The sequence below is a fragment of the Thalassophryne amazonica genome, chromosome 5, assembly GCF_902500255.1.
Source record: "Thalassophryne amazonica chromosome 5, fThaAma1.1, whole genome shotgun sequence".
In the NCBI taxonomy this organism is placed as follows: Eukaryota; Metazoa; Chordata; class Actinopteri; order Batrachoidiformes; family Batrachoididae; genus Thalassophryne; species Thalassophryne amazonica.
The window spans coordinates 85,232,833-85,249,616 of record NC_047107.1 but is presented as its reverse complement, the minus strand read 5'-3'; the positions used below and the strand labels follow the sequence as shown (position 1 = coordinate 85,249,616).

Genomic DNA, 16,784 nt, shown 5'->3' with positions numbered 1-16,784 from the left:
AAATGCAGAGGAATTGGCCCACCCAGTTATCAGGTTGTTTATAATGAGCCTTACAAGAAGTAGAAACCTAAAAAGAACTTTGAACTTCTGATTCATATAGGAAATTTTGCTTCAGTAAGATTATGAAGTCCTGTACAGCCAATCGCAGTAGAAAAACTGTAGAGTTAAGGCAAACTGACCGCATACCTCATGGGTGCCCTTGCAGAAACCAGTCTTGCTGGCTCTGAATTTGAAGTCTTTTCGTTTCAATGGGTTATTTGATAATCTCAGTTAGAGGTTAATGGAAAATTGCTGGCATCCAAGGTAAACACAAAACCTTATTGTGAAAGGGAGCACACTCCTAACATGAACTGAATGGAGTTTATTTAATTTAAACATTAACTTCCATTCTTGAACCTTCTACTGCATGAGAAACGCCAGTGTTATTCATTTGATAAAGGTTGTAACACAGTACAAGTATTAACTGTGCCAGTGATTTTTGCTCAGTTTTGAATTATGTTTCTCACGTGTGCTTCAGTGTTGAATGCATGTTAAGAGGCTTGCAAGCCTTCAGGATTTAAGGTTTTCTGTGGACAACACAGCTGTAATTCTGTGGACTGTTTGAACTGAGTGCTTGGCTGTCCTTGGAGGTCAGGCGCTCAGTAAGAACGGGGCCTGCCTTCCTGCCGTGCTACACTGGAGACCTGGAACAAAACCCAGTCTCCAAATATGTGTCCGTCTTTCCTGAGACTCACTAAAGGACCTTGATTAAATGACTGATGTCCTGTTTACAAGTGTTTAAATGCCTTTTGTCGTCTATGCGGGTTACTTAAGTGCAGTGAAGGTCCCTGGGGTGGGCACACACATTCTGGTCTCTGTTGTAATCAGTTGAAAACTGCAGTGTGGTGGTTGTATAGCATCAGTATTATTTTACAGAAGGATCACATATAACTGTAGCGCCAAGAGTGGATTTCACTGTGAACTGGTGCCACGATACAGCCTTAAGAAATTACCAAAGTTAAGTGTATGCCTGACACTTGGATCTAAGATTGTTACACACTTGACTATACAGCACAGAATATGTGTGATGGATGCTAGGAATGACAATAATGTTCTTTTTTAAACTTGAGATTAACATGAATTTTATGTTATTTTTTAAATCATACAATATGCACGTTTTACTGTTACGCATGGGTGGATCCAGAATTTTTTTTTTTTTTTTTGGGGGGGGGGGGGGGGGTGTCTGATTCATCACAATTGGGCAATCTGCTCATTCATGAAATGACAGTGTACTGTACTGTCACTGATAGTAAAAAAAAAAAAAAAAAAAAAAAAAAAAAAAAAAAAATGCTAGTAAGCAACTCATTCCAATATGAATATGATTATGTTAATGTTTAAATTCAATAAACTCCATTCATTTCATGTTGGGAGTGTGCTCATTCCAATGTGAATATGACCATAAAAAGTCAAATCCATGTGTGAAATTGAGTTACTCTATCAAACCGCCTGAATTTTTTTTATCACTCATGCATTATGCAGTGTAAGTTGTACTTTCATTAAAATTATGCATCATTACTACTTAAGCAAGCTTACCATACGAAATGCAGAGGGTTTAGTAAGTTTTGTCGTCAAAGGTAAGATGATGCAAAAAGCTAGCCTGATTGTTTACCAGATATCTTTGAATGACTTCTTCATAGTGTCTCCAGTATCTCAACTTCTCAAAATCAAATGAAGAAAATGATTCATCAGGGTTTCCAGGGTTTGAGGTTGCACAGATGGGTCAAACTCTGGTCATTCAAGGCAGAGAGTCCTTGATCTGGGTTTCAGCTGAGGCTATTTACAGTACACCTGGAAAGTATTCACAGCCATAGACACCTTATAATAGGCAGGTATTTTGGTCACACGACCTGGAGCGCTGACCCGCCCATCTTGAAAGGTTGAAGCGCTGCAGGGGTCTCGTGTTGTCAGTGTCAATTCTCTGGCCGACTTCTCCGCCGTTATTTACATTTAAGACGTGAAAACCTGTGCTTAGATTCGATTTCTGTAGTCAGATTTATCATAACTGTTGATCGTTTCTCCCTATAAGGCTGTGAATGGAGTGTGAAATGGGGCTCCTGTCAATAGAAAACTCATGTCAGTCAACTCTACGGCTGATTCTGCATTTTTTTTTTCTCTCTCTGTGCTTTGACAGTGAAGGATTAGAACGAAACCCCGAGCACAAGAGGCAGAACAGATGGTAAAGCCAGAGCCAAGGCAAAGACTTGCTCCTCCCATGCTGGATTGCAGTTTCCAGTCAGCCGTGTCCACCGTCTACTGGGGGTGGCTGTGCGGGGCGTGTGGGTGCCGAAGCCACCGTTTGCCTGGTGGCTGTGCATGAGTGTCTGTCCGCTGAGTTTCTCTAGCTGGCAGGTGGCGCTGCTTGGGACAGTGGGAAGACTTGTATCATTCCCTGTCATCTGCAGCTGGCTGTCCGCAACGACGAGGAGCTCATGAGCGGTGTTGTCGGTCAGTTCGGGGATCTCGGCGGGCGGGTGCACGAGCGCGGCCGCCGGGTGGGCGGGGGCGCCGCAACCCACGCGCTCTGCGTGGTTGGCTTTCCTCGGCGGGTGGTGGGTGCGGTCGGCTGAGTGCTGCGGTCCAGCATGGGATAATTCTAATCCTTCACTGTCAAAGCACAGAGAAAAAGAAGAGGAATATTCAACTTAACTTAAACTTAAGAAAACTTAAACTTCCCCTTAATTTATGTATTTATTTATTTTTACTTCTTTTTGTTCTTTTTTCTATATGTATGTGTATATATGTGTATATGTGTATATATGTGTATGTATATGCGTATATGTGTATGTGTATATGTGTGTATATATATGTGTGTATATGTGTGTGTATATGTGTATGTGTATATGTGTGTGTATATGTGTGTGTGTGTATATGTGTGTGTATATGTGTGTGTGTGTATATGTGTGTATATGTGTGTGTGTGTATATGTGTGTATATGTATATGTGTGTATATGTATATGTATGTGTGTATATGTGTATATGTATATATGTATATATACGAGGTCTATTAGATAATAAACCGACCCTTTTATTTTTTTTTTAACTATATGGATTTGAATGACGTGCGATTACACCAATCATGCTTGAACCCTCGTGCGCATGCGTGAGTTTTTTCACGCGTGTCGGTGATGTCATTTCCCTGTGGGCAGGCCTTGAGTCAGATGTGGTCCCGCCCTCTCGGCTGAATTCCTTTGTTTCACATGCTGCTCGAGACGGCGCACATTGCTTTATCAAAATTTTTTCTGGACCTGTGAGGAATATCCGAGTGGACACTATTCGAGAAATTAAGCTGGTTTTCGGTGAAAAGTTTAACGGCTGATGAGAGATTATGGGGTGTTTCTGTCGGTGTAAGGACTTCCCACGGAGCGGGACGTCGTGCAGTGCTTCCAGGCGCCGTCGTCGGCCTGTTTCGACCTGAAAACATCCTAATTTAAGGCTTAATTCACCCAGGACGTCGTGAGAGAACAGAGAAGTCTCACAGTGCCTGTAAACAATGGCAAGCGAGGATGTGGATGGCGTTGATCCAGCACGTTCATGGGCGATTATGATGATGACACGTTCTCCCAAGTTGAGGGTTGTCTAGAGGAGGTGTACCACCTCTGATGGACTTATGCAATGCCCCGATGTTGTCTTGTTGTCCATATTTCACGAGGTTTGTTTAAATTGAACCAGAACTCTGTTGAAACTGACGTCTCAAGTAAGTCACGGACCACGAGATAGTGTGAGATTCACAACTGCAAAACAGCGAATTTAATGATTCTTGACCTCTTTCCAATGTTTCTAATTTATTTCAAGAATGTTTAAGTTGATTTTTTTTTTTAAAGACTAACACATTGGATATACATTGTTAAAAAAGATTACTGTGTCACAGTTACTTTATCACTTTTACTGTAAAAGCCTTTGCTGTGCAGCTTCTGTTTCTTTCACAGTAAAAGGATTTTACTGTGAAAAAAGTTAAAGCTCCCGTCACACATAGCAAGAATGTGCAGGAACCAGGCCGAAACGGCAAATATTACCATCATCGGATGCAGTCGGAAGGAAAAGAGGCATGGTCAGCAGTGTCAGAACGCATCTAGATTCCCTCGTCCACACCTGCACAGTGGCATCCAAAGCACATGTAGACAACAGTTTAGATGACACAGACTGCTGTCAGACGACCATAAAAGGCGCTGAAGACTATCTGATGTCCATACGTCTGGATGGCAAACACGGGACCAGAGTGGGAAGCGCCGCTGTGTTCCTCACATGCTTGAGTGCGCAGCGCGCACATGTGCGCGTGAGTGCACAGCGCACACCCGTGGGGCTGAAATGATCAGTGGCACGTACCACTGGAGACCTTTCCTGAAAGTTTGCTGGCAGTGGGCCGAGCAGTCACACCATGCGTCGAATGCAGCCTTTCTAGCGAACTTAAATTTCTTTTTTGCTCACTTCAGGAGCACAGCGCAACTCTATACACCGTGATGTTGGTTGGTTGGATTATCACATGGGTTTTAATTTTGGCAGCTGGAGTGAGGCTTTTCACACCAGGCTGTGGTTTGGTTCCTGTGCGCTCTGTGCTGTGAAAGGATCGTGGTTTCATGCTGGAGGTGATATTCATGTTTAATAACGTTGCCACAGCCTGGGATGCAGTTCTACATCACCTACACCACCATCATCTCCTACAGAGTTTAGATGGTGATCATGTAATAATATCCATATTGCAGCAGTGAGATTTTGTCACTACTCGCACTGGCACGTTTTTTTTTATGTTGATAAAGGTGGAGGAAAAACAAGCAAGGCAGATGAGGTTGAGTGATTTGATGACAGAAAAAATGTTGAAGTTTAACATTGTTCTGCATTTGCTCTGTGTTCTGTAATAAATTATGTTCTATGCTTTCATGGTGTTGCATTTTGATAACCGGCTCATGTTGTCTGATATTCCAGCTGCTGCTCTGTCTCTTGTGTAGTCCATACAGATCAAATTTCAGAGCTCCACTGACATCAAAGGAGTTTTAGTAGCAAAATCCGACGCTTCGGGTTGTAAGCGTAACCGCTGAGAAACATTGAGAAAGTGTTTATTTCACTGAAAAATGTTTGTTTCCTACTGCCTTCTGATGCGTACTCCTCTCATCCTCCTGGCTCCTGCAGGAGGTGTGGCTGTGAGTGCAGTGTGAACTTGAACTTGTAATTTGACCCCAACCTGGAAGTCCAGTTCCTTGACTGGCCACTTGAGGCTGGCTTCAAAACAGAGCACATTCCCATAGAAGCCAATTTTAAAATGTCCAGCTTTAGAGCAAAAATAAACATGTTTACAGCCTGGTCCAAAAAACAGTTTTGGTCTCTACAGAAAGTTTCTGCCTCCATGACAACTGGTTGGGGATGAATTTTTTTCTAAGTTCTTAGTTTAAGACATTTTAATCCACAAATTTGTGTATAATTGTGGGTGTGGTTGCTGTGAGTGACAGGACCTGAGCCCAGTGACTCCTCCCCTGAGTCCTCTTGTAGCCTCTGATTGTAACTCAGAGTCTGCTTGATGTGGAGCCACTACAACAACACAACACAGTTGTGTTGTTGCTGTGTCTGTTTGGAGTATTTTATTACAAACACTTGGAATAATACAGCTTATTGCATGGTGAAATGTGCTAACAGCTCTTCATGACATCTGTTGCAGTCTTTACGCTAGGTGAAATGCTCATCTTATTTAATGATGTATGTTAATGTGTTAGCACTTTTAGAAGCTGTTAGTAGCTGCATCTATTTGATCCACTTAATGCATGATTACAGAGGAAATATGTAGCTCATAATGTTTTTTGGTGAATCTCTCAAGCTCCAGAATTGATGGACATCTGGCATGGACTTTGGTCTTCAGTTCACACCACAGTCTTTCAGTGGGATTCTAGTCAGGGCTTTGTACGGGCCTGTTAACTTTCACCTTGTTCTTCTGAAGGCAGTTCTTCACCGGGAACGGCGCATGTTTTGGGTCATTGCCGTGTTGGAAGACAAAGTGATGACCTAGACCCAGTTTACCTGTTGACTGCTTGAGGTTTTCTTTCAGAATCTTCACATGTCCTTCTTTCTTCATGATTCCTTCCACCTTTAGGAGATTCCCAGTTGCAGATGCACTAAAGCATCCCCACACACAAATACTCCCATCGCTGTGTTTTACTGTGGGGATGGTGTTCTTTGGGTTGTACGCCTCTCCCTTCCCAAACATAAAGCGACATCTCTATACCTAGGGATTGGTATTGACAAGATTTTAGCAATATCTGTGCCATTATTGATTACGCTTATTACGCAATACCTCTTGTGAATTTTCTGTTCACTAAAAGTAGGCTTTACAGGTTTTCTATGTCAACATTTTATTGTGTCTTAAAGTAAATAAATATGAAATTGGTCACTGGATCCTTGATCTCTGGACAGAAATAAAATTTGTACATGATGGATCCTTGATTTCTGGACATAAATAATAATCAATAAAATTTGTACATGGTCACTGGATCCTTGATGTACATGGTGGATCCTTGATCTCTGGACAGAAACAGAAATAAACAAAATCAGTAGTTTTTGTCAAAAGCATTTCCTTTCAGATATTAATGACGCAAATGTAACTCCATGGACTCTGAGCTGAACTCTTGCAGCCACCTGTGCTGCACATCAGGAGGTAATTCATAAAAAATGGAGGATGTCTCATTTTGGGGAAAAAAGAAAAAAATGGTTTTGGTCGGTTGTAGTTTATTGTTTGTATTATAACGTTTAGAAAGAGGTGTCACTTGATTTAAAACAGCGTTTTGCTCTGAAATCTGCGCAGCTCTTTGGAGCTGTGCACTTAGTCCCACAAAAGAGAGGATATTATTATTAATTGTTGTTATTCCCTTTACCTCAGTTTACGCACCGGCTGGTGCTCACACCAGAGAACCATCGCGTAAAACTCCGGTGTGGAACAGAGGACGATTCTCGTTTCTTACCCGCAGACAAGACAAGACAAGAGTCCCAGTTATTGACTTTAATCCACACAAAGGTGACTCATGATTACATCTTTAAATAGCTTTGAGAGGGGTTATGAACTTGCGGACTTGCCGCTTCTGAAAACCAGCGAAGCAGAGAATCAGCGAACAGTGGGTCGAAGTGCTGCTTTGTTGCTTCAAGCAGACCTGCTGCAGTCTGCAATCGACAGAGAAATCATCATTTTCCCGATAAATACCCTCAAAAACAATGGGCGCTGTGAAAAGCTGATGCGATTTTTGGCTGGTCTGAGGAACTACACAGTCTTTTTTTTATTTTTTTTATGGAAGTCCGAAGTCAATGCACAGCATCACTGGACTACACGCCACAATTTGAACTTTAGCAGCAGTGAAACACCAAAATGTAAGGCCCTTTTCTGGTGTTTATAAATTAATAAAATATCAAATGACAAGGATCTATTTTAGCCATTATCTAAAACAAATAATGACTTTTTACATTCTTTCAATGGAACAAATATTTAATTTGGTGAAAGCTGGAACATACCATTCAATGAGGCGAAGCCTTGTTGAATGGTATGTTCCAGCTTTCACCTCATGAAATATTCGTACCATTGAACTCATAAACATGCATTATTTGTAAATTATTATTTAACTGATCTGGCTGGGATAGACTAACTCTCCCACCCAACCAAATATCTACATTTATGCTGCACAAGCAAGCAAAAACATAATTATATTTTGTATACAGTAGTATGGTACTTGCAATATTACAGATTATACAATTTTTAATGATTTAATCGCCACAGTGTGTATTGCACTAACTAAAGTGTAAATATGCTACAACTTTTATCTGCATTTTTAAATAGTTCTAATTAACTACTAGATACATGTTCCATTGCACTAGAGTTGAATACTGTATTTGATAACTGAATTATGTCAGAGGTGGTGGCAGAGCTGAACTGACCAAAGCGAGGCATTTCATGACTCAGTCTTACTTGAATAAACTGATCTCCAGCAAAGTTTCATGCCCCACAACATTACTGAAGTGGTTGATCTCATCATAGTTTTTTTTATGACATGCAGAAACAATGGTTTTCATGCTTTATGAATTCCTAAGTATGGTTTGGCTGTGTAATGGTGACTAATCCAATTTACAGTCTTATTCTGGATCCCTAGTAGTCACTGAGCTGTTAATCTCTGTGACGAGCAATCCTTACGAACTCATTTTAAGATTGTATCTGTCTGCTGATTCCTTGTTTGTAGTCCCCCCCCCCCCCCCCCTTTCTGTGAGCAAATAGTTCAAACAAAATAACATCCAGTCCTCACCAACGTCCTTAGAAAGTACTTAAACTTAATTGCTTGTGGATACCGGATACTGGCAGTGACACAGTAAAGGGTTAGCCTGGCATTCTTGACCAGACAATGTTGTGCCGAGCTGCTCCTGGTCTTCATCTGTCCATTCAGTTACTCTCGACTCACAGGCTCGGCTTGTTGGTTGCCAGGGGTTACAGTTGTTGCTGAGCACAATGTCGGAGCACATGCAGCTCTCTCTCGCCTTGTGTAGGATTGGGATTTATACGGTAAGCAAACGAGTATATGTTGCCTTCTGTATCACTAAAGATATCGGGGATGTCTAATGATTGAATGACGTTTGTCACTACTGAGCCGTCTTGTGTTTTGAAACTGATTCTGAACAAGCAAGCTCTTACTTTCGAGTGGGTGTTAATACTGCTGGAACAAGCATACATCAGAGCTGCCATGGCAGTGAGATGTATATGAAAATAGCAGAGAATGCAGTATGAAGTCCATGTCTCAGAGTTGAGGTAAAAAAAAAGATTTTGCTGTCTTTTTCCTCAGCTTCTTGCAACGGGGTTCTTCAGTGGTTGTGCTCCAAGCAGTCCTAAATGCCTTGCATTTATGAATGAATTTGAACATGACCCTATAGACCTGAAATGTTGAAGTTCTCTGCATTTGTTGTGATACTTAGTTGTTTATTGTGTGATTAACATTAGTATTGGGAATCAGACATGTCCTCTCTCAAGTAGCACTGACCACATCTGTGTGGATAATTTGCAGAGGATGTGGGCAGGGCAGTGGAATAAAATAATATAATAAAATTTAAGCACCACAGCTTGAGGCAGTTTAAGTTGAATATGATGCACTTTCATATTTTGTTATATTTCATGTCAATTGATTTTTTGCATAGGTGATAAATAATGTTTAAAAGGTTCAAACACATTAATATTGGATGGACACAGTATTTGCTGCGGTATTAAAAAATTACACATGGTGGCTTTAGGTGAGGCAGAGCTACAGTCAGGCATTGAGGCTTTTTATATAAACTTTCTTTTTTCATTAAATGTTTCGACTTCTGTTAAATATAGGCTGAAAAACATTGTAAAAATGATTGCAGCCTTTGCGGTTTACCAGTTGTTTGTTTGAATCTCAATTTTGTATCAGATTGGCTAGATCGTCCTACCCTGAATTAGTTACATTTTTCAGAAATCTGTGATCGTGCACTGTTTATTTTATTTCATGTACAATTATTCACAAGAGAATAATTTCAGGAAAATGCATTGTGATCATTAATTCCTTTCAGAATGATTAATGAATGAACAGTTGTCTGCCTCTATTTTCCTGATCATTTTTTAAGAATTTGAGCTTACATATGTGCTCCAAGATAGAAGTGAAAATCCATAACATTGACTTGGATGTTTAATGCCTCTACTTTCACCCACATTAAATAAATGATTGTACAGGAAATTGGGTGTTTCGAAAGTGATTTTTAACAGATGTTTATCATCTCAAAACCAAGAAGGGCCATGGACAGGCGTTTGCAAAGTTTTGCAATGGCTATTTCTGAACAAAAGGGCAATATTTGGATATCTATGGAAAGGTTTTTGTCTCTAGCACAAAATTAACCCCATACACAACTTTATATGATGCTGTGATCTTGACATCACGTTTTGGAGGGCTTTAAATTTTAAATTCCTGTATTGCAATATGAGTATACAAACAAACCATTTGATTGATTGGGTCAATGACTGTCAGGTTTTTTACCCACAATGACGAGCACAATTTCCTGTTGATAAACTATGCATTCAATTACTTTTCTCATTAGGGCTGCATGATATAGCCTAGGGCATAATTAAATTAAACAAGCACATTTACATTGCTAAGTGATGAGGGTAAAAATCTGCTTTTGTTTTTTGTTTTTCTGTTTGTTTTAATTCAATGTCGAAGACATTGAATTAAATAAAGGATCCTGGTAATGTGAGTGTGTGACATACACCTTCTCCCTTGCTGCGCTGCATGCATCAGTCACGTTCTCAGCAGGGGGCAGGCGGCTTCCTCGCAACCTGTCTGTTTTTTAGTGGCCAAAAATGGTTCTTTTTGAAAACTGCTCCCAGAGTGCATAAAGATGATGTTATAGCTCTGCCTCTTTAACCTCAGCCACTCATAATTAATGACAAGTTGTTGTTGTTTTACCAGTGTAAATAAACATACTTTTTTTGTGTGTGTTTTGGTGGATCATTAATGGGATTTATTTTCATCGCGACTAGGGCTGAAACGATTAGTCGAGTAACTCGAATAATTCGATTACAAAAAATGTTCAAGACAAATTCTGTGCCTCGAAGCAGGGACATCACCAGGTAGTACATCACCTTCAGTAAAAACTACTTTCAGTTTTATTACCAGAGGCCATCAAATATGACCATCAGGTATTGCGAATGCTTTGTGTCCGTCTGTCCATCTGTCTGTGCTCAGCACAAGTCCAGTTCTATTACTGCCACAGTCTTCAAATTCACAGGGAACATTCTTGGGACACAGACCTTGTACAAGTTCAAAGATGGCTAACCTTGACATATTTAAGAGGTATTTTAAGAGGTTAAAAAGACACATTCTGTTTCAGTCTGTTCCATTTTTTTAGTGGTGGGTGGTGATAGCCAATCAGAGTAGAGCTGTGTTGTGACGTCAGTGTGTGAATGTCTAAAATCGCTTCATTTATGTGTTTATATACAGTGGTCCCTCGCTATAAGGCGGTTCACCTTTCGCGGCCTCGCAGTTTTGCGGACTTTTTTAGTGCAATTTTGCATGCTTTTTTTTTTTTTTACAGCGCATTGTGTTCTGCATCCTTATCAGGTGGCCGTTCACGGCACCGGTTGGCATCACCGCGATTGATCTCACTGCCTCCGATGCACTTACTTAGTCTGCGGGCTCGGTAAACGCAGCAGTGGGCCACTTACACCGCCCCCCTGTCTGCTGTGCGGAGCTGCGTCAAATTTGGCAACAGGTCCAGAGACTACGCTCGCTGTTTTGATGCGGATGTTGACCGCAGCCGCAGAGCTCCGTGGCCACCGAGAGAGGACTTGGATTCTTTGCAGGTCCCGCATCCATACCTCCGGAGGCAGTGAGCGAAGGGAGAGTTCTGCGTCTGTTTATAATCTTCTCGCCTAGAAGAAAAAAGAGAGTGTTTACACAGGACAGAAAACTGAGAAAATGTTAATGCCTGTTTGAGAAAAGTGTATAAAGTGTGTAGTGAGGGGTTTTACAGCTTTAAAACATCTATAATAATTGCAAAAAAAGCAGTGATTTCGCTTATCGCGGGTTATTTTTAGAAATTAGAAAGTAACTCCCGCGATAAACGAGGGACCACTGTAGTATGTGTTTCTCATATGTTAAAGCTCGCGAGAAATACACACTTCTAAAACTGAAAACTCTTGGAATCTAATAACACATCTGAAGTGATTTAGAAAACATTTTGCTGATGTTAGTATGATGACATCACAGACTCATTTAACTAGCTGCAAACCTCTGTACGGTTAGGTACAAGCATTCCTTTGTGGAGAGAGGAGAACCTTGCAGAAGGACAGCTATCTCTGCAGCAATCCACCAATCAGGCCAGATGGAAGTCACTCCTTAGTAGAAGGCACGTGACAACCCGCCTGGAGCTTGCCACAATGTACCTGAATGACTCTTAGATCACGACAAACAGGCACCATCCATACAGTGAAGCATGGTGGTGGCAGCATCATGTTGTGGGGATGTTTTTCAGCAGCAGGAACTGGGAGACTTGTCAGGATTGATGGAAAGATGAATGCAGCAATGTACAGAGACATTCTGGATGAAAACCTGCTCTAGAGCACTCTTGACCTCACAGTGACAGTTTATCTATCAGCAGGACAATGACCCTAAGCACACAGCCAATATATCAAAGGTGTGGCTTCAGGACAACTCTGTGAATGTCTTGAGTGGCCCAGCCAGAGCCCAGGCCTGAATCCAGTTGAACATCTCTGGAGAGATCTGAAAATGGCTGCACTGACTTTCCCCATCCAACCTGATGGAGCTTGAGAGGTGCTGCAAAGAGGAATGAGCAAAACTGCCCAAAGATAGATGCGCCAAGCTTGTGGTATTATATTCAAAAAGGCTTGAGGCTGTAATTGCTGCCAAAGGTGCATCAACAAAGTGTTGAGCAAAGGGTGTGAATACCTATGTCCATGTGATTTCTTAGTTTTTTTATTTTTAACAAATTTGCAAAAATTTCAAAACAACATTTTTCATGTTGTCATTATGGGATGTTGTGAGTAGAATTTTGAGGGAAAACATGAATTTACTCCATTTTGGAAAAATGCTGTAACATAACGGCAAAGAAGCAAAGTAAATAGTTGCGCTACTCACATTGATCAAAGGAGCAGGTATTTTGCATTGTTGACAGGATTATCCCCCTGCCATCCCCTCATTACCCCATCCCCGTAGAGATGGTGCCTGCTCCCAGACCACCAATAACCAGCAAAAATCTATTTAAGCATAAAAATTCAAAAAGAAAAAATAATATAGCACCTTCAACTGCACCACAGACTAAAACAGTTAAATGTGGTCTATTAAACATTAGGTCTCTCTCTTCTAAGTCCCTGTTAGTAAATGATATAATAATTGATCAACATATTGATTTATTCTGCCTTACAGAAACCTGGTTACAGCAGGATGAATATGTTAGTTTAAACGAGTCAACACCCCTGAGTCACACTAACTGCCACAACGATCTTGTTCTGACTTATGGTATGGAAATTGAAGACTTAACAGTATTCCCTGAAAACTCCCTTCTGTCTGATCATTTCTTAATAACATTTACATTTACTCTGATGGACTACCCAGCAGTGGGGAATAAGTTTCATTACACTAGAAGTCTTTCAGAAAGCGCTGTAACTAGGTTTAAGGATATGATTCCTTCTTTATGTTTTCTAATGCCATATACCAACACAGTGCAGAGTAGCTACCTAAACTCTGTAAGTGAGATAGAGTATCTCGTCAATAGTTTTACATCCTCATTGAAGACAACTTTGGATGCTGTAGCTCCTCTGAAAAAGAGAGCTTTAAATCAGAAGTGCCTGACTCCGTGGTATAACTCACAAACTCGCAGCTTAAAGCAGATAACCCGTAAGTTGGAGAGGAAATGGCGTCTCACTAATTTAGAAGATCTTCACTTAGCCTGGAAAACGAGTCTGTTGCTCTATAAAAAAGCCCTCCGTAAAGCTAGGACATCTTACTACTCATCACTAATTGAAGAAAATAAGAACAACCCCAGGTTTCTTTTCAGCACTGTAGCCAGGCTGACAGAGTCAGAGCTCTATTGAGCCGAGTATTCCTTTAACTTTAACTAGTAATGACTTCATGACTTTCCTTGCTAATAAAATTTTAACTATTAGAGAAAAAATTACTCATAACCATCCCAAAGACGTATCGTTATCTTTGGCTGCTTTCAGTGATGCCGGTATTTGGTTAGACTCTTTCTCTCAGATTGTTCTGTCTGAGTTATTTTCATTAGTTACTTCATCCAAACCATCAACATGTCTGTTAGACCCCATTCCTACCAGGCTGCTCAAGGAAGCCCTACCATTATTTAATGCTTCGATCTTAAATATGATCAATCTGTCTTTATTAGTTGGTTATGTACCACAGGCTTTTAAGGTGGCAGTAATTAAACCATTACTTAAAAAGCCATCACTTGACCCAGCTATCTTTGCTAATTATAGGCCAATCTCCAACCTTCCTTTTCTCTCAAAAATTCTTGAAAGGGTAGTTGTAAAACATCTAACTGATCATCTGCAGAGGAATGGTCTATTTGAAGAGTTTCAGTCAGGTTTTAGAATTCATCATAGTACAGAAACAGCATTAGTGAAGGTTACAAATGATCTTCTTATGGCCTCAGACAGTGGACTCATCTCTGTGCTTGAACTCGAACGCCTCTTACAGCATTCCTACAGCAGTCAGCACATTCATATGATGCTTGTGCTGGAAAATATCTGAACAGCTGTGAAGTTGCATTCATACCGCATTCTTAGTGCCATACGAATGGACATTTGAATGTCATTCGTGTAGTTCGAGTTGCAGTCGGAACTGCATTCCAATTCCTTGGACAGTATTCATTTATCACTTAAGAAAATAAGCCAAATACACATGGCCAGTACAAATGTAGACAGCAGGCACACTACTGTCGTGCTGCACTCTAACGGGAATATTTGTACGGCAGCCATTCTGCTGTGTGACTGCTTCCTAGAATGGCATTCAAACGGGCATACAAACTAGCATTCAAAATGGCGACCCACCAGCGTTCGGAGCAGGCTCATCACATTAGCATGTCCCGATTGTGCCCCCGATGAGCTGCCCCCCCCCCACCACACACACACACACACACACACGCATATTCTGTTCGGGGTGCACAAAGGAAATATTGTAATGTCAAAGCCTGTGGCACTCAACTGAATACACTGTGTACAACCCCAATTCCAATGAAGTTGGGACATTGTGTAAAGTGTAAATAAAAACAGAATACAATGATTTGCAAATCCTCTTCAACCTATATTCAATTGAATACACCACAAAGACGATATTTGATGTTCAAACTGATAAACTTTATTGTATTTGTGTAAATATTTGCTCATTTTGAAATGCATGCCTGCAACACGTTTCAAAAAACCTGGGACAGTGGTATGTTTACCACTGTGTTACGTCACCTTTCCTTCTAACAACACTCTAAGTGTTTAGGAACTGAGGACACTAATTGTTGAAGCTTTGTAGGTGGAATTTTTTCCCATTCTTGCTTGATGTCCAACTTCAGTTGTTCAACCGGCCGGAGTCTCCGTTGTCGTATTTTGCGCTTCATAATGCGCCACACATTTTCAATGGGTGACAGGTCTGGACTGCAGGCAGGCCAGTCTAGTACCTGCACTCTTTTACTATGATGCCACGCTGTTGTAACACATGCAGAATGTGGCTTAGCATTGTCTTGCTGAAATAAGCAGGGACGTCCCTGAACAAGATGTTGTTTGGATGACAGCATGTGTTGCTCCAAAACCTGGATGTACCTTTCAGCATTGATGGTGCCATCACAGATGTGTAAGTTCCCCATACCATGGGCACTAACACATCCCCATAGGCTAAAACACCCCCAAGGCGGCGACGTTTCTGGATGTTGTTGATGTGTGGCTTCCGCTTTGCATGGTAGAGTTTTAATTTGCAGTTGTAGGTGTAGCGACGAATTGTGTTAACATTGTTCTTAAGCTGTTGGACTATTTTTTTCATGCAGTTGTTCACAAAGTGGTGATCCTTGCCCCATCTTTGCTTGTGAATGGCTGAGCCTTTTGGTGATGCTCCTTTTATACCCAGTCATGACACCCACCTGTTTCCAATTAATCTGTTCACCTGTGGAATGTTCCAAACAGGTGTTCTTTGAGTATTCAGCAACTTTCCCAGTCTTTTGTTACCACTGTCCCAGCTTTTATGAAGTGTGTTGCAGGCATCTATTTCAAAATGAGCAAATATTTGCACAAAAAAAGTCTATCCCTCTGGGGCCGACACCGTTGTATACGACGACTAAGACCAAGCTTTACTAAATTATAAATAACTTTTTAATGATATGAGATAGAAACTTACTTTTATTTGCTGAAAAGTTAACTCCGCGGACTTTCGAGCCAACCATCGGCCATCTTTGTACTCCCCATAGAAGCTGTGTGATGATGTACGCAATGTGAGTGTCCAGTCGGAATTGGTTCACCGTCACATGGTTTTCCAAAATCCAATCGTAGGGCAGACTCCAATGAGTACATACTATTGGTCACCAATGCGCCCTGCGCCATTACGCAAAGCGATCAGTGAAAGCAGATGGAGAGCCTCTGATGACAGTCTCACGTGCTCAAACAAAGTGTGTAACTATCAGGATTGCTCCACTAGTTTGCATGTGAATGTTACTGGATAACTTTGTTGCTTTCTCGGCGTAAAGTACTGTTTACCATATTAATGGAGCGAGGGGGAGGGCCGCTCCTCAGACTGTAAGGACCTAAAGTGGGCCAAAGTGTGAATGAAAGCTGCTTTAGGAGCAGCACAGAACAGTCCAAAACACAGTAGAAGTAGAATTTGTGTTGTAACCTTTGTGTAATTTGCAGACAGTAATTGCTTTGAGATGAAGACAAAAAAACCGCATAGACCATTTTGTATATATTGTTCAAAATGTGCATTTGTGTTTGTTTGAACCGTTTTGTTGTACAGTCTTTCACACAAGACCTCAAATTACCTTTATAAAGTGTCAAAACAGTTGTTTATTATAGTTTGCTGTGTGTTTTGAATAAATGTGTGTGGAAAATTATTTTCCGTTTTACTTTTGTCTTTCTTATTTTTGATTGTAAACCTTTATTACATTGATAAAACACAGCAAAAGCATATATATTTTAGAAGCACAGGTTGTCCTGAAAAAAGAAACATAAAACTTGATTGTGGGATGCAGGGAGAGCTGTTAACAGCAATAATAAA

The 16,784-nt window shown here is 40.8% G+C and overlaps 1 protein-coding gene across 3 annotated transcripts in view; it reads left to right on the top strand.

Annotated features, from left to right (window-relative positions):
- arl15a (ADP-ribosylation factor-like 15a) overlaps nt 1–16,784 on the top strand; it is a 432,264-nt gene that overhangs the window by 27,485 nt on the left and 387,995 nt on the right. Inside the window, exon 1 of one of the 3 annotated variants that reach the window (XM_034170763.1) lies at nt 8,414–8,557. The exons of the other annotated variants lie outside the window; for them this stretch is intronic. Within the exon in view, the coding sequence (XP_034026654.1) occupies nt 8,504–8,557 (54 nt within the window). The 5' untranslated portion in view covers nt 8,414–8,503. Of the gene's footprint in view, nt 1–8,413; nt 8,558–16,784 lie in introns of those variants that run through there. 3 annotated transcript variants of the gene reach the window in all.